Source organism: Phaethon lepturus, unplaced genomic scaffold (genome assembly GCF_000687285.1).
Source record: "Phaethon lepturus isolate BGI_N335 unplaced genomic scaffold, ASM68728v1 scaffold15088, whole genome shotgun sequence".
NCBI lineage: Eukaryota > Metazoa > Chordata > Aves > Phaethontiformes > Phaethontidae > Phaethon > Phaethon lepturus.
Genome location: NW_010557034.1, coordinates 26,150 through 40,535, shown reverse-complemented (window position 1 = coordinate 40,535; position 14,386 = coordinate 26,150). Strand labels below are relative to the sequence as shown.

The following is a 14,386-nucleotide window of genomic DNA, read 5'->3' as shown; positions in this document are numbered from 1 at the left end:
ACAGTCTTATCTGTATTTGGCAGATTTCTTTATTTGCATGTTTCAGGCTTCCTGTAGGTGAGAGATTCCATGTTACAGTGGCAGGAGCTGCCCTTAGTTTGTAGAGAAATATCCAGCGTTTCGTTAAGAAGCATATTTGGTTTGAGGTTTTCTCCACTCTTTAAGACAGCAGTTTACCTTTGGAACTAGTACAGCACGAGTGTACTTCTCTTGTCAATGATATTACATAGTCGCATGTAGTGTGCATATTTGCAAACACAGGATAGGACATTTACCCTATTATACTAAGAATGGAAGATTTCAGTTGTCTTGAGGACTGTCAGGATGGGTGACATCCCATATCTTTTTGCCTATTACAAAGAAGTATTGTATCACCTGGTTTTGAGAAAAAAGCTGTTCCAGCTCTCTGAATGCATTCTTGTTTCTCTGGTTAAAAAGCCTCGTATATGCCTTTCTTCAGTTGGTGCAGCAATTCCAGTGATCCTGATCAAATTAAGGGAAGATCAAACATTGATCATCTTCATTGTGGTAGGTCAGCCTAGACAGTTCTGATATAAGGATGATACTGTATTGTGGGAGGACTGCCTTTATGCCTGTGCCTGCTAGGACAGCCATCTCTGGAATCCTGGTCTACCTCAGTCATACTCGTTTCCAGTAGTTTTTTTGGATTATCTGTTGAGCTAATAGCCTGATAGCTCCTTTGGAGAGCGGGATTTTGCTTAGCAGTCCACACTGTAGGGAGTTTACTTCCTTGGGGAGTTAACAAGAAGGCTTCTGACAATGACTCTGAGTCCTAAAGTGGGACTTAAGTCTGGCATTTAGACTGGAATATAGGTTGTTTGGGTTGGAAGGGACCTTTAAAGGTCATCTAGTTCAACCCTCCCAACAAAGACCCTCTTATGTTGCACTTTTTTAATAAAAGCATTTTTTTCCCTGCTGCTGCCAGCTTCTGATCAGAGAGTATTAAAGAAATCTATCCATTTATTATGTTCATTTAGGATGTGTCCTTACAGACCTATCCTAATTTATTTCTGATATAATGTCTGAACTTCACCTTCACTAGGAGATGGGCCAGCCTGTTTTGTTGATCTTTCTTGACCCTCTTGCATATATGGCCAAGAATGTTCTTTGTTTCTTGATGTCAAAGGGTGGTTTCTTCTGTAGACTATACCAGACTCTTCTGAGGGTCCTCTAGGATTTTTGTGTTAGTTTCTGACAAGTCCAGCACAATACCTGTTTTCCTGTAGAAGTCATCAAAGTTGCCAACTCATTATCTGTAAAACAGCCAAGTTGGATTTGCCTTCTATCATAAGGACTAAGAATCAAAATCAAGCAATATCTTGAGAAGTACTTCCTTCACTGCTAGCTGCCAAATAGTGGTGCTTCCTTCAGTGCTAGTCATTATTTTTTTTAACCTCTGCGCTCTTGCAGAGGCTGTATGCTAATGTAACCGACTGCTAATGGCACTTGTAGACCTGTAGGATTACTTGCGTGAAGGGTCTTGACGCCAATCTGCAGAAGGTTGTCATTGGATGAAACAGTGGTTTTGGAGTTACTTGAACTGTGAATGTACATGTGAAATATCACTTGTGGATAGGTAAAAAAGGGAAGCAATTTGCCAGCATCCAGAATTAGTCAAGGTGTATGTACAGCATACATTTGTGTAACACGTGCATTTACTTCCTGCCTTCACTTCCTTCCAACACTTTCCTGCACTGGGATTCTGCGACTATGCCTAGCCTAATCATGCCCTCTTTTTTCTTTTCCCCATTCTTTTTTTTTTTTAAACATTGATGTGCGCTTGCTATGATTAATACCCATAGAATAATCTTCTAGGGTCATAAGTGGTTGTGGTGTATATATGTGTGTGTGACTATACTTCTCTAAAATTACACAGCATTGGGTACAGTCTGTGCATCTAAAGAAAATGGACATGAGTATATTCTTTTCATTTTCATTTCATACTCATCTTGAATGTATTTTTGCCATCTTGAGTTAGTAAGATTCAAGGCATTTCCAAATTCTATTATTTTATTTCAGGCTCTGGAAAAAGCAAAAGAGGCTGGAAGAAAGGAACGAGTATTGGTGAGACAACGCGAACAAATTGCTACTTCAGAAAATATCAACTTAGACCTTACTTACTCAGTAAGTGCTTAGGAATCTTCAATGAGTCAAAGGCATTGGTAGCAAACCTCTTAAAGAGTTTATTTCAGTGTTGTTGAGAGTGTGTGCATTACAATGCTTCTAGTTGTGTACCAGGTCAGATGTCATCTACATTTGGGGGTGAGGGCAGTTTATGAAGATAAAGTGACTGACTTCTTGAAGTTAAAAAATTAATGTTGGATTGCAAAGATCCATTTATATCGTCGAGTCTGTTCCCTTGTGACTTCCAAGTACCAGAGAAACCACACAGCCAACATTAAGTGAAGAAGGATGCCCATGAGTGTCTATTCCAGCTACCTACTTACATACAAAACATGCATATCAAAATATAACAGATGTAAACCGTGTACTTCAAAAATAAATAGTCTAGAAAATGTAATGTGCCAAGAAAAGAAAACAGGAGAGATCAGACATTGCCTTTAACTTGAACCATAAAGTGAAAGAGAATATATTACATGAAATAGGATATATTAATATTCCTAAATCCTGACTCTTAAAGCAAGTATCTAGACTTACATTCTGGTTTTCAATTTTTTTTTTTTTTTAAAAAAGAGATACAACATAAATAAAAATACTTAAAAGGTGTTTAAAGTTGTACTCCTGGTAGTGCTGTAGAGAAAATTATTAACAATGAATATACTGAGTTAGGCAGACCTAGTAATTTATTTTGCGGTGAATGTCAGAGTAAAGCTGAAGAAAAAATGTGGAGATGCTTAACCTGGCATCAACACAACTTCTGTTTTGAAAAAGCATTTTGGAAAAATTCTCTCTTCAGAAACGGAGTGACCACAGGTAGTAGGACCATTTTCCACATGTTGGAAGTCCTAAATTACACACAGTTTCTAAGAATTACCTTGTATCAATGTTTTGTAGTACTCTTGTGTTATAACATTGTGTTTGCTTAGGTCTAAGGCCCACTTAGCATGACTTTTAATGGTAGTTACTTAAGTACAAAAATAAAAAAATTACCTAGAATAAGTAGATTTGAAACTTGTTTTCTCTGTCGATGTGCAAGAACAAAGGAACGTTAAAGCTGGGAAGCTTAAAACTGGTAAAAGCAATACTTCCAAGGTAAATTAATTTGAAATGACCTATTATGAATTCAAGTTTGTTACTGTTGAGAGAACATTATTTTCTTCTACCTATAATTCCATTTTTCTATAGGTTCTTTTCAATCTGGCCAGTCAGTACGCTGCTAATGAAATGTACACTGAAGCATTGAATACTTACCAAGTTATAGTGAAGAATAAGATGTTCAGCAATGGAGGTAGGGTACATTTTAATCCAAAATGGATTAAAATTGGTAATCAGGCATTCAAAATAGAGACTTGATCGGCATCGCATTGATTCACAGAGATCTCAGCCCTCATGTCTGTCTGTCAGAGCGGATGACAGATACTCACAATCTCTGACTTGGTATAACAATGTGGTTTGGCGCTCTAACTCATGAAGTCTTTTCTGGATAAGCTAAACATAAAGCCAAATACAGCATTTTCTCATGCAGTACACACTATGTTGTATGCTTCAATACTAATTTTTTCTCTTTTTTGACCCTTCTGAAAGCTTCTCTAGTATTTTGGCACATCTTTGAGACTCCTACAGTACACTTTTCTGAGAGATGCTTATTTGCAGCTGTCTTCCTGAAGAGCACTGTAACTAATGTCTACTTCTCTACCTCTACCTAATTTCACAACAAAAATCAAATCAAAATCAGAATACATCTTACACTGATAGTTCTTTTCTAGGTTTCGTTACTACTTCATCTCCTTCTGCGTCAAAATTCACAGAAGGCTGTTCTGTGCAGTGCTTCTTTAAAAGGCCACTGCTACCCTATAATGAAGACAAAATTATTAAGAACTTGTTCTACTCTGTTAGTCTGAAACAATCTAAAAATGCTGTAACTGCTTTAAAAGGCTGTAACTCACTGACATCTTTTAATAGGTAGACTGAAGGTGAATATGGGAAATATCTATTTAAAACAACGCAACTATTCCAAAGCTATCAAATTGTACCGTATGGCTCTAGACCAGATTCCTAGTGTCCACAAAGAGATGAGGTGAGTTTCTGCTACTAGGCATAGTTCTGACATAAAGGTTTTGGATACAGTATGATTTGATAGTTAAAAATGTAACCTAATCCTGATTTCTTTCCTTAGGATTAAAATAATGCAAAATATTGGAGTTGCATTTATTAAAACTGGCCAATATGCTGATGCTATTTCTTCATTTGAACATATAATGAGCATGTCCCCAAACCTGAAGGCAGGCTTCAACTTGATCCTATGTTATTTTGCTATTGGAAACAGTGAGCAAATGAAAAAAGCCTTCCAAAAACTGATTGCAGTTCCCTTGGAAGTGGATTATGATGACAAATACATTTCATCAAATGTAAGTTTGAACAAAATAAACTGTGTCTTTATATGGTAAATCAGGAAAAAGGGGGAGAGACGTTGAATGCCTGGGCTATACTGAATATGTAATTGAACATGTATATGTGTCTAAAATAACTTTCGTATTACCAGCAAGAACTTAGTGTGGCAGTACTGCTCAGAAGTGTGAAATAATGTTGAGAACGTTCAAATCCTTTTTTTCCTCAAAAGATATGATGTACATAAAATCCACAACACATGATTGTCTTCATAACGATTTTGTTGAAATTCATCTGGGCTGACTTACACAGATGACTTACTGCTTTGCCTCCTTTTATATAAAAATTTTATTAAAATATTTATAAGCTAAAATAAAAGGAGCAAAGCAATGAGTAAGTTAATGCAAGTTATCTCAAACGGGTGCTAATAAAACTTGTAATACTGTGGTGTTATTTTACAAAAGAAAATTTTAGTCAAGTTTACATATGCTTATTTTAGTTTATTAGCTTTCGTTGGAAACTGGACTTCCTTTGTACCATGAAACCAGCAGCTCATGATGTTAAAGACAGGAGGAGAAAGTAATTAATAGGTTTAGGGTGCCTCTTAGAAAGGTCCTCTACAGAAAGATCAAGGCAAGCCCTTTATATTCTCTTAGCAGTCTTTTTTTTTCAGTGATAAAAGGCTTTTCTCTTCAGTCCTAAAGTTCAAAGGTATAATTAGTTTTCCAACTATTTGCAGCTTAAGAGTAGCTGTTGCTTTCTATTGTCCTAGCATAAGCAAATAAAATTTAATATATGAAGTGTATATTTATATTTACTCATTAATATGTATATAATTTCTTACATCTATAACAATTATATATAAAAAGATATATAATTTCTCATATTGGAAACTATGTAACAGTAAGGGTCATTAAACACTTGAATTAATTGAAGACTATGTAAGATAATTCATTAGAAGAAAAGCTGTAGACTGTAGCAGTTCTGTCTAAGGGTAGGCAAGCTGTAGTTTTAACAGGCATTCCAAGGTCTGTATTTTGTTATGAAGAGGTCAGAGAAAAGATCACGAAGTTTCCTTCTGGTCTTTATTTTGTATAAACCTATGATCTATCCCCAATAAATGAGGAAAGGGTGGCTACCCATCATACCTGCAATAGTTCTTTTAGAACTGAGAGAGATGTGTGATAGAAACCACAAGATGATCATGTGAGTTACTGTAATGAGAAGGTAGCACAAGTCCTCATCTGCTGAGTACCACTGCAGTTCAGCAAATGCTCGAGCATGCTTTTATTTTTAAGCATGTGAGTATTCTCACTGTGATTTGTAACCTTCCCAGTCTAATATATATAAACTACACCTATGAGAGCAGAAAAACAGGATTAAAGTAGTTGTAATGCCAAATTTCAAATTTTGTGGTTAGAAAACTAAACTGAAACTAGCTTTTTGAAATGTGAAAAGTAAATAACTGACATAACTTTGCATCAATTTACGTTTACACTCATATTGTCTATAAAATAATTAAAATGCATGTATACTTGCATAATTTGCAGTTGTTTTGTCCCCCTACAGGATGATCCACATACAAATCTATTGATTGAAGCCATTAAAAATGACAGCTTAAGACAAATAGAACGTGAGAGGTAATGCTGGAGTCTGTTCTTTCTTGACTGTGGTGCCATGGGTTTTAGCTCCTGAAAGTATTATCAGTCTTCTCACATGTCCACAGCTCCTGTTATAAAAGTGTCCTCATAATTCTTAGGAAAGAACACACATGAAAGAACCGGTTGGATCACTCAATTTAGGGTACTGCACTGAAGTAGACTATCTACCTCAAATGCTATAGAATACTCCACTTAAAACTTGCATCACTAGGTTTTTTAAAAAATACAACTACACTGTGCAGTGAAAGGAAAACAGAAAAAACTGAGAGCTTTATCAAAGTACAAGACAGTAGCAGGGGCCTGGTTAGGTTGACTCCTAAGATTGTCCTCAGTGTAGGAAGAAGCAAGAACAAAATTTGGTTATTTTTTTGTGTACATGTTTTTGAAATGGTGGCATGTTTATGTGTTGTGTTTTGTGTTGTGGTTTTGTTTGTTTGTTTTTTCTTAGGAAATCCATGGCAGAGGAATACATCATGACAGCTGCTAAACTCATTGCACCAGTAATTGAGACATCTTTTGCAGTGGGCTATGACTGGTAAGAGTCAAGTGGGTCTTCACTTTGTCTAGCCTATAATGCCAATCTCATGCTCGGTATGAAACCAGATTCACAAATATAAACAGTCTGGGAAACAGTTTGTTGCACATCTCGGGCAGAGCATCCAGGCTATTTTCAGTTTGCCCGCATAATGTGCTGTAGAAGAACAAAACAAAGCTATTAGTGCTATTCTGTGCTAAAAATTAATTTTGTTGTATCATTGAACCTCAACTATTAATTATACATTTTGAACTCTTCTGTATTAGCACAAAAAGAGCTGCTTAAATTTCATTGGAATTGAAAATTCAATTTGAAAATTCAAAAACTTTTAAAAATCTTGATAGACAAATGCTGTACAGAAGGCAGTGATTGCTACTCTTTACTGTAAGTTTGAAGATAGCATAATGAAGATGTGGGGTGCTGAAGAAGTTTTCATTACTTCATGAGGTCATCATATAAAACACTGGAATCTAAATATTATTAGAAAGGTTTATTTGCATTTCATTTATAAACTTATAATTAAAAGTATATACTTAAAAGTATTTATAAATGTAAACTTAATCTACTGTTTCTTAAACATTTATACAAATGTATGTATACAGTGATAGGCTGCTGATACCATTTACCATTTTAACTTTCATATCCACTTTATTTTTCAATTTACAGCTTAGCTTTTGCTTTCTGTGGTATTTTCTACAGCAGAATTCTCTTCTCTTTAAAACAAAATAAAATAGACACACTTCCTATAAGGACAGTATAAAAATGATAAATACAACTTTTCAAAATGTATTTTAAACTAGTTTTTAGTTTTCTGTTGCACAGGCTTACTTTGATATTTTTAGTAACATTATTGTAAAATAACGTACACAAATTAATGTTGTGTTTCTGCAGCTACAGCATTACTAACAGGTATGTTCAATGTTTGGGAAGTGAAGGAAGCTTGATGGGAAAAGAGAACTTTCCTTTACCTGTTGAGGTTTTTTTTTTTTTGGCCAGTTAGGATTATTTTCAAGTTTTGCAGGCCCTCTAGGTGTAACTTACTAATAAAGCTCTTTATGTATTTCATTAACATGAAATAATCTCTCACACAGACATGTTTAGTCTGCTACAGTCCACAAGGGGATGTTTGATGGTTTAATAATTATTATAATCTTATAACTTCGCTGCTTTTGCCTTTCTGACTTATCAGAACTGAAGCAGTATGTCTTGTGAAAATTATCTTGCTGCTTTATGAATTGCTAGCATGAATAAGTCAGATCTGTTTGCTCTGTATCTTGTTTTTTGTTCAGAAAACTGGCAAAGATTGTCAGATACTCTGTTTCCTTAGTGCTATCCACAAAATACTTGTCATGAAGAAAAACACTTTTATGTCTGTTCTGGCTAATTAAAGAACTTCTGGTGAGATGTATGGGATTGTTTTGTGTGTATCAGGACAGATTTTGTCTCTATTCTTCTAGGCTGAGGTATTCAAGCCCAGTGAAGAAGTTTAACCAGCAGTTTGAGCTTGGTTTTCCAAATAGTACACTTTGTTATGAGTTCTCTGAGTATTAAATGTGCTTTTAATCAGATTAATTTTATTTACAAGAATAAAGTGGGAACGAATAATCTTCAGATTTCATAACTTCTTACTCAAAATGTGACATAATCTTGGGACTATTCTGTCACATTCCATAAGGAACAGTTGGATAGTTAGATCTCATTGCATTTTATGGTTAAAAGTTGTTAACAGTAACAGTTGAAAACTGGATAACGTTTCAAGTTTGAAAAATCAGCTGACAGAATGTATCCAAAGAAAATGGTTTGAAAAATGATCGTAGTCAATATCTGCAATAAGCTGTCACTCAGTGATGGAAAATAACATGATATTTAGGCAGCTGACTGAAAAAGAGAGCAGAGAGAGTATTAAGGTAGGTTATGAGAATAAAATGTTTTTTCAAATATTTTAAATGCTCTTTGCCTCTGTAAGGTAAGAATAGCTAAGAACAACTCATTTTGGAAAACAAATTCGCTGCGAAAATATATAACTTAGTAGCATTTGCACAGATGCATTTTGATTATCTCTATGGCTGGCTTTCTGTTGCAGGTGTGTTGAAGTAGTAAAAGCTTCCCACTATGTAGAGTTAGCCAATGACCTGGAAATAAATAAAGCCACTACTTACTTGAGGCAGCAGGATTTTAACCAGGTATAGTAACTTTTCACATTACTACTTTTTAATGCGGTATTGTCAATGATATCTTTCTTAGCCACAGCATGTTTTTTTTAGCAAGGGAAAGAATGATTTATGCAAATATCATTATATTGATGCTGTTCAGTAAAATAACTTAATGAAAACACTGATAAGAGATTATTTTCTCTAAATGAAATTTCTGCCACAGAAGTTACAGTGGATGCAGTTCATGTCAAAATTAAGACACCTAAGTTTAGTTATCTTCACTGAGTGTCCAGGCTGTCATTACTGTTAATGGGACTGTGGTCAGTACAGTCAATAGAGCCTAGAAAGCATGTTGCTAACCAATGTGGAGGTGTTTTCATTAGTATGAACTGAATCTTTCTCTCAGGTTGACTATAACACCAAAATATATGCAGATGCACTCCATATGTATGATTATTGTTTATGTTATGGTATTCTCACTGTTCCCTGTGTGAGAATTCCCTAAAATACTACAATCTGACCTTGAACTTCAGTCAGCCCTCCTATCCTTCCATTGAAATACAAACTGGAATTAAATTAAGCATCTGCTATTGAGCTTGGACAGTTCTGCGTCTTATAAAAGATTGCTCCCCTGGAGGGCACAGAGGGCTAGGATGAATCACCATTACTGAAAAGATACTACAGCGGTTTAAGCCATAGTGTATCTTACCAAAGGAGGAAGGTCATAGCGAAGTTACAGTGTTGGTACTTCCAAGTAAAAATATAGCTCATTGCTCAAAATTCATTAACTGGCAGAAGTTCAGAAGATAGATCTACCAAAATCTTTGTAATTTAAAGTTTTTATCATGCATATTATTACATGTTCCTTTTTCATTGTATTGTTATATATTTAAATATACTTGTGAAGTAACTTTTGGCTATGTTGAAATTATTTATGTGTGTTTATGTAGGTAGGAACTCTTTCTGCAACTGGCTATCCAATCACTAGTTAGACAAATTTCTGCCAATTAATTTTATGCTGAACTGCCTTCGTTGGTAACAATATCCCTAATCTCTTGCTAATAAGTACTGCAGGCTGTTAATGCAGCTTTCCTTTTCTATGCATATAAATTGCCAATGTGGGTGTATAAATTAATACTGCAACTTACCATGCTTAAGTTTTTGGTATTATCTAAGCGAGTGTGCAGCTTGGTTGATAATGTTTTATTTTAAGAAAAATGCATTTTTTTCCCTCTTAATCAATTTTCTTATAGATTGTGGGATAACTTATAATACTAGGTTTTCATCAAAATTGTCATGTGATCTTTTCTTTGCCTGTGAAAAAAAGGCTTGGTTTGAAATGTGAGCAGTTGGAAAACAGCTTCATCTGAACAAAAAGAAACTTGGATATTCTGACAGGATTTGCTCAATTTCCTTCTAACATATACTATTGAGTACATTCAATGATAGGAATGCTGAGTAAATATGAAGGAATATCCCTCTACTCTGTGCTGGTGAGGCCTCATCTGGAGTATTGTGTCCAGTTCTGGGCTCCCCAGTTCAAGAGAGACAGGGAACTTCTGGAGAGAGTCCAGCGGAGGGCTACAAGGAGGATTAAGGGACTGGAACATCTCTCATATGAGAAAAGGCTGAGAGAACTGGGGCTGTTTAGTCTGGAGAAGAGAAGGCTGAGAGGGGACCTTATCAATGTCTATATAAAGGTGACTGTCAGGAGGATGGAGCCAGTCTTTTCAGTAGTGCCCAGTGATGGGACGAGGGGCAAAGGGCATAAACTGCAGCACAGGAAGTTCCACCTCAACATGAAGAAAAACTTCTTTACTGTGAGGGTGACAGAGCACTGGAACAGGCTGCCCAGAGAGGTTGTGGAGTCTCCCTTCTCTGGAGACCTTCAAAACCCAACTGGATCCGTTCCTGTGCAACCTGCCCTATGTGATCCTGCCTTGGTGAGGGGGGTTGGACCAGATGATTTTGAGGTCCCTTCCAACCCCTACCATTCTGTGATTCTGTGAATATAGCAACCTCTGGGTTCGCACAAGTGGCAAGAAGTATGAGCGGTCATATGTAGCAAAATTACAGGTGAAGCTGAATACCTCTGTCATCTTCTAAGGCCCTTCACCTTGGAGGGTTACACACAGGGACACATGCTTAACTTTAGCCTACTTTTCCTTCTCATATTTAAGCTCTTCTGGTTTCCTGAGCAGCTCTTGCTCCTCCTGTCTGTCCTGTCCTCTTCTCCTTCGCTGTAGATACAGCAAGAGAGTTATCCTTTGTTATACTGCATGTCTGACTGATAGCTTTTCTGAGATCAGGAAGCAGCTGAGAGTTTGGAAAATTTTGGGCAAATCTAGTAGCTTTATTGATGATAGCTTGTGGAGGGTGAGAGTGTTACAGGTAGGGAAACAGTCATATGATCTCAAAAATTTACTATTTTGATAGTAATTTTTTGTGATTTCCAGTTAGTATGCAGTATAGGTTAAAAAAACCCACAAACAATTCTCAGAGATAAAATGTGATACAGAGATTGTTGGTGATGTTTCTGTGGAGTACTCCAATGGAGGGAGAGGGAAGGGTGCTGGAAGTTAGGAGTAAGTCGAGAAGATGCTCTTTTTATTTTGATTATGTGATAGAATACCTTTAACCTCCACTGGAACTACTTAATAGTAGAGTGGGGCTGCAGAATGGTGGTTGCAGAGAGTCTTTTTTTTTGTTGTTGTTGTAATAAAACTGCAGCTGCCACTTATATTCATCCTGTCTGTCTGTTGTTCATATACTTACTAACTCACCACCTGCTCAACACACCTTTGGCTGAAGAACAAGAATGGAAACTTTGTGAAATATTCAGTTTCAAGGCTGAAAGTTTTATTGTTTCAAACAAAAAAAAGCCCAACTAAAATAGATTTCTGCTCTGACTGTAATGGGCTTAACTATGTGCTCATCATAATGAATATGTTACTTTAAAACAGTCCTATCAAAAATAAGTAAAATAAATTCAGGATGGAAATTACCATAATATGTGTAGATTTTATTTTATTAGTAAGGGGTTTTATTTATTAGATATTCTGAATGTTTTCTTAATTTCAAAGAAGGACTTTGAAAATCAATTTAAAAACAAAATTTGGTAGCTTAGTTGTGCAAGTCCTTAACATCTCTGGCAGACCAAGATTTTTGTTCCAGGGATCATAATTGCTGAAATGGTTTGAGAGACCTGAGACATAATTTATCAGGAAGTGCATAAAATTCAGTCTCATATGAACTTGCCATTATACATGAAAAAGAGATTACTTCCACTCTAATCTTTATCATCAAAGGTGCCATTTAGCAGTAAAAGCAAAGGTAAACAAATTGGTTACAATATGAAACGGCTTTTCAGAAAGTGGCTTAGAACTATATAGCTCTAAGTTCACTGAAAATTAATTCCTTTGTAAGAAATGCACAGCTTTTACTCAAAGCAGCAAGTCTTTGCTTAAGCGTAGAGTACCTCAGATATAGTAATGTTATATCTGTAAATATTTGGGACCATTCCCTTTTTGGGGAAAGCCACAAATTATATGTACAAGTTTAAAATTATCGTTGTTTTAAGTCTTGCATTTCAGAGACCACAAAATCTAGAGCCTAACTTTTGCAATGCTTTTCTTGATTGAAATTGGTGTATTTCTTTAGAGAATTTTCTGTTATTAGGAGAATAGTATGATCTTTGGTAGTTCATAGTTCTTGGGCTAAACCAAGGAACTACATCTAGCTGTATATACTTTGTCATTTTACGCGTCATTAGTACAGTCATGTCTTTTGTGTAAAATAACTGTAAAAACAGTATGTATGACAGTCAATTAAAACTTGTTTCCTTTATGTTTGTTTTGGCATACCACATACACTATCATGCATTCACTTTAATATGTAAACAGCAGCTTACAGGTTTCATGTAAAGGAAGAAGGAAACACTTGAATTGCTAATGTTGATGGCTAAATTGAGGTTGCCACATCTGTGTTGTAACAGATGACAGAATTGGGCTCACTGTGATATTCACACAGTTGTGTAGTTAATATAAATATTTAGTGTAAAGAAGCCAGATTTTCTTAATAATTTAGTCTGCAGTTACAAATGTTATCACATAGGCAATGAAAAAAAAAACTGTCTTCTATTTCAAAGTTTCTTTGATAGTTTATTAGCTATAAATTTGTTTACTTTCTGTCTATAAACTTCTTTGTTTTGAAGTTTATGAAATTTAGGTTTTATGTAAAAGATTAAAAAAAAAATGTTACGGCCTCAGTCTTCACGTTTGAGTACTTCCTAAATTTAGACAGGTGTCGTCGTCTTATTACACAAAACAACTGCTAGTTGAAATCTAATCCGACACTGTCTTGCATATTTTTTAATGTAGTGTGTACTTTTTTAGCTTTTTAATAAGAGTTTTAATGTCAATCCTTTTGTGTTGACTTAAGGAACTGGCAAAATAGGTATGAGAATTTTAATTAGTTGAGTAGATTAAAAGCAAATTATATGAACTTGCATTTTGTATGTATAGAATTGTCAGATACCTCTGTACTTCAAGGTAGACAAATCTAATCCAAATTTTGAAGAAGTAATAAATAGCCAATACTGTTGAAATTTTGTGACCAAGATTAATATTACGTGTAATATAGATGTACATGCTTACAAGTGTGTGTTACAAGCTCTGGTCATTATCATGTATGTAAGTATATGAATTGGTAAACTTCACAGTAACAGCTAAAATTATCAATGCTTTCTGAAAGAATTTTGGTATAAGTTTGCTTCATTGGGAAGTAACATGTTGCCAAATTATTTCTAGGCACTGGAGACTTTAAAAATGTTTGAAAAAAAGGATAGCAGAGTAAAGAGTGCAGCTGCAACAAACCTTTCATTCCTTTATTATTTGGTAAGTGTTTGCTTCAACAAAACCAGTTAAGAACTGCAGTTTATGTAACAACTTCTGTATCTTTCTAATTTTGAATTGTGTGTCTGTCTAAATCTCTGTAAACTATGAGAAACTACGTGTTAGAAGAGTTATTCTGGAACACCCATTCTTCAGTGTAGTTGGAGTTTGGATCATGTCCTTTGTATCCTGTTGCTGGGAGGAGGAGTGAGATTGAGCCCAGGTCACAGAAGTATGCCTGCAGTATGATTTGTGCAGAAGCTCAGCAGCTGCGTTTAAAACTCAGGTCCTAAAGACCTTGGCTGAACTTCAGGAACATGTGAAGTATGTAGCTTAGGCAGGTGTGTTTGTGCATGAAGTTTGTAGGGTATGGGCATTTATTTTTGTTTTTTAAAGAAGTACTGCTTTGTTGCAGCAAAGAAAACTTCCAGACTGAATGGGACAGAGTGGCAAAACACATGAAGTGTTAAGTTCTCTGAAACTTAAAAGTGGTGATCTGCCTAATGCAAATACCTAAGGAATATTTTAGGACTAAAGAATATATTATTTTTTTCATCCTCGAACTTTTCAAGATTCCACTGTATTAACTGTAAGAAGCCACAGCTGCAAGAAAAT

General features: G+C 35.4%; 1 protein-coding gene across 3 annotated transcripts in view; it reads left to right on the top strand.

Moving 5' to 3' along the window:
• IFT88 (intraflagellar transport 88) overlaps window positions 1-14,386 on the top strand; it is a 49,305-nt gene that overhangs the window by 8,908 nt on the left and 26,011 nt on the right. For all 3 annotated transcript variants that reach the window (XM_010292656.1, XM_010292654.1, XM_010292655.1), the window contains exons 8-15: window positions 2,041-2,145; window positions 3,328-3,430; window positions 4,105-4,219; window positions 4,319-4,550; window positions 6,100-6,170; window positions 6,640-6,726; window positions 8,810-8,909; window positions 13,688-13,774. In XM_010292656.1, coding sequence (XP_010290958.1) covers window positions 2,041-2,145; window positions 3,328-3,430; window positions 4,105-4,219; window positions 4,319-4,550; window positions 6,100-6,170; window positions 6,640-6,726; window positions 8,810-8,909; window positions 13,688-13,774 — 900 coding nt within the window. The remainder of the gene's footprint in view (window positions 1-2,040; window positions 2,146-3,327; window positions 3,431-4,104; window positions 4,220-4,318; window positions 4,551-6,099; window positions 6,171-6,639; window positions 6,727-8,809; window positions 8,910-13,687; window positions 13,775-14,386) is intronic.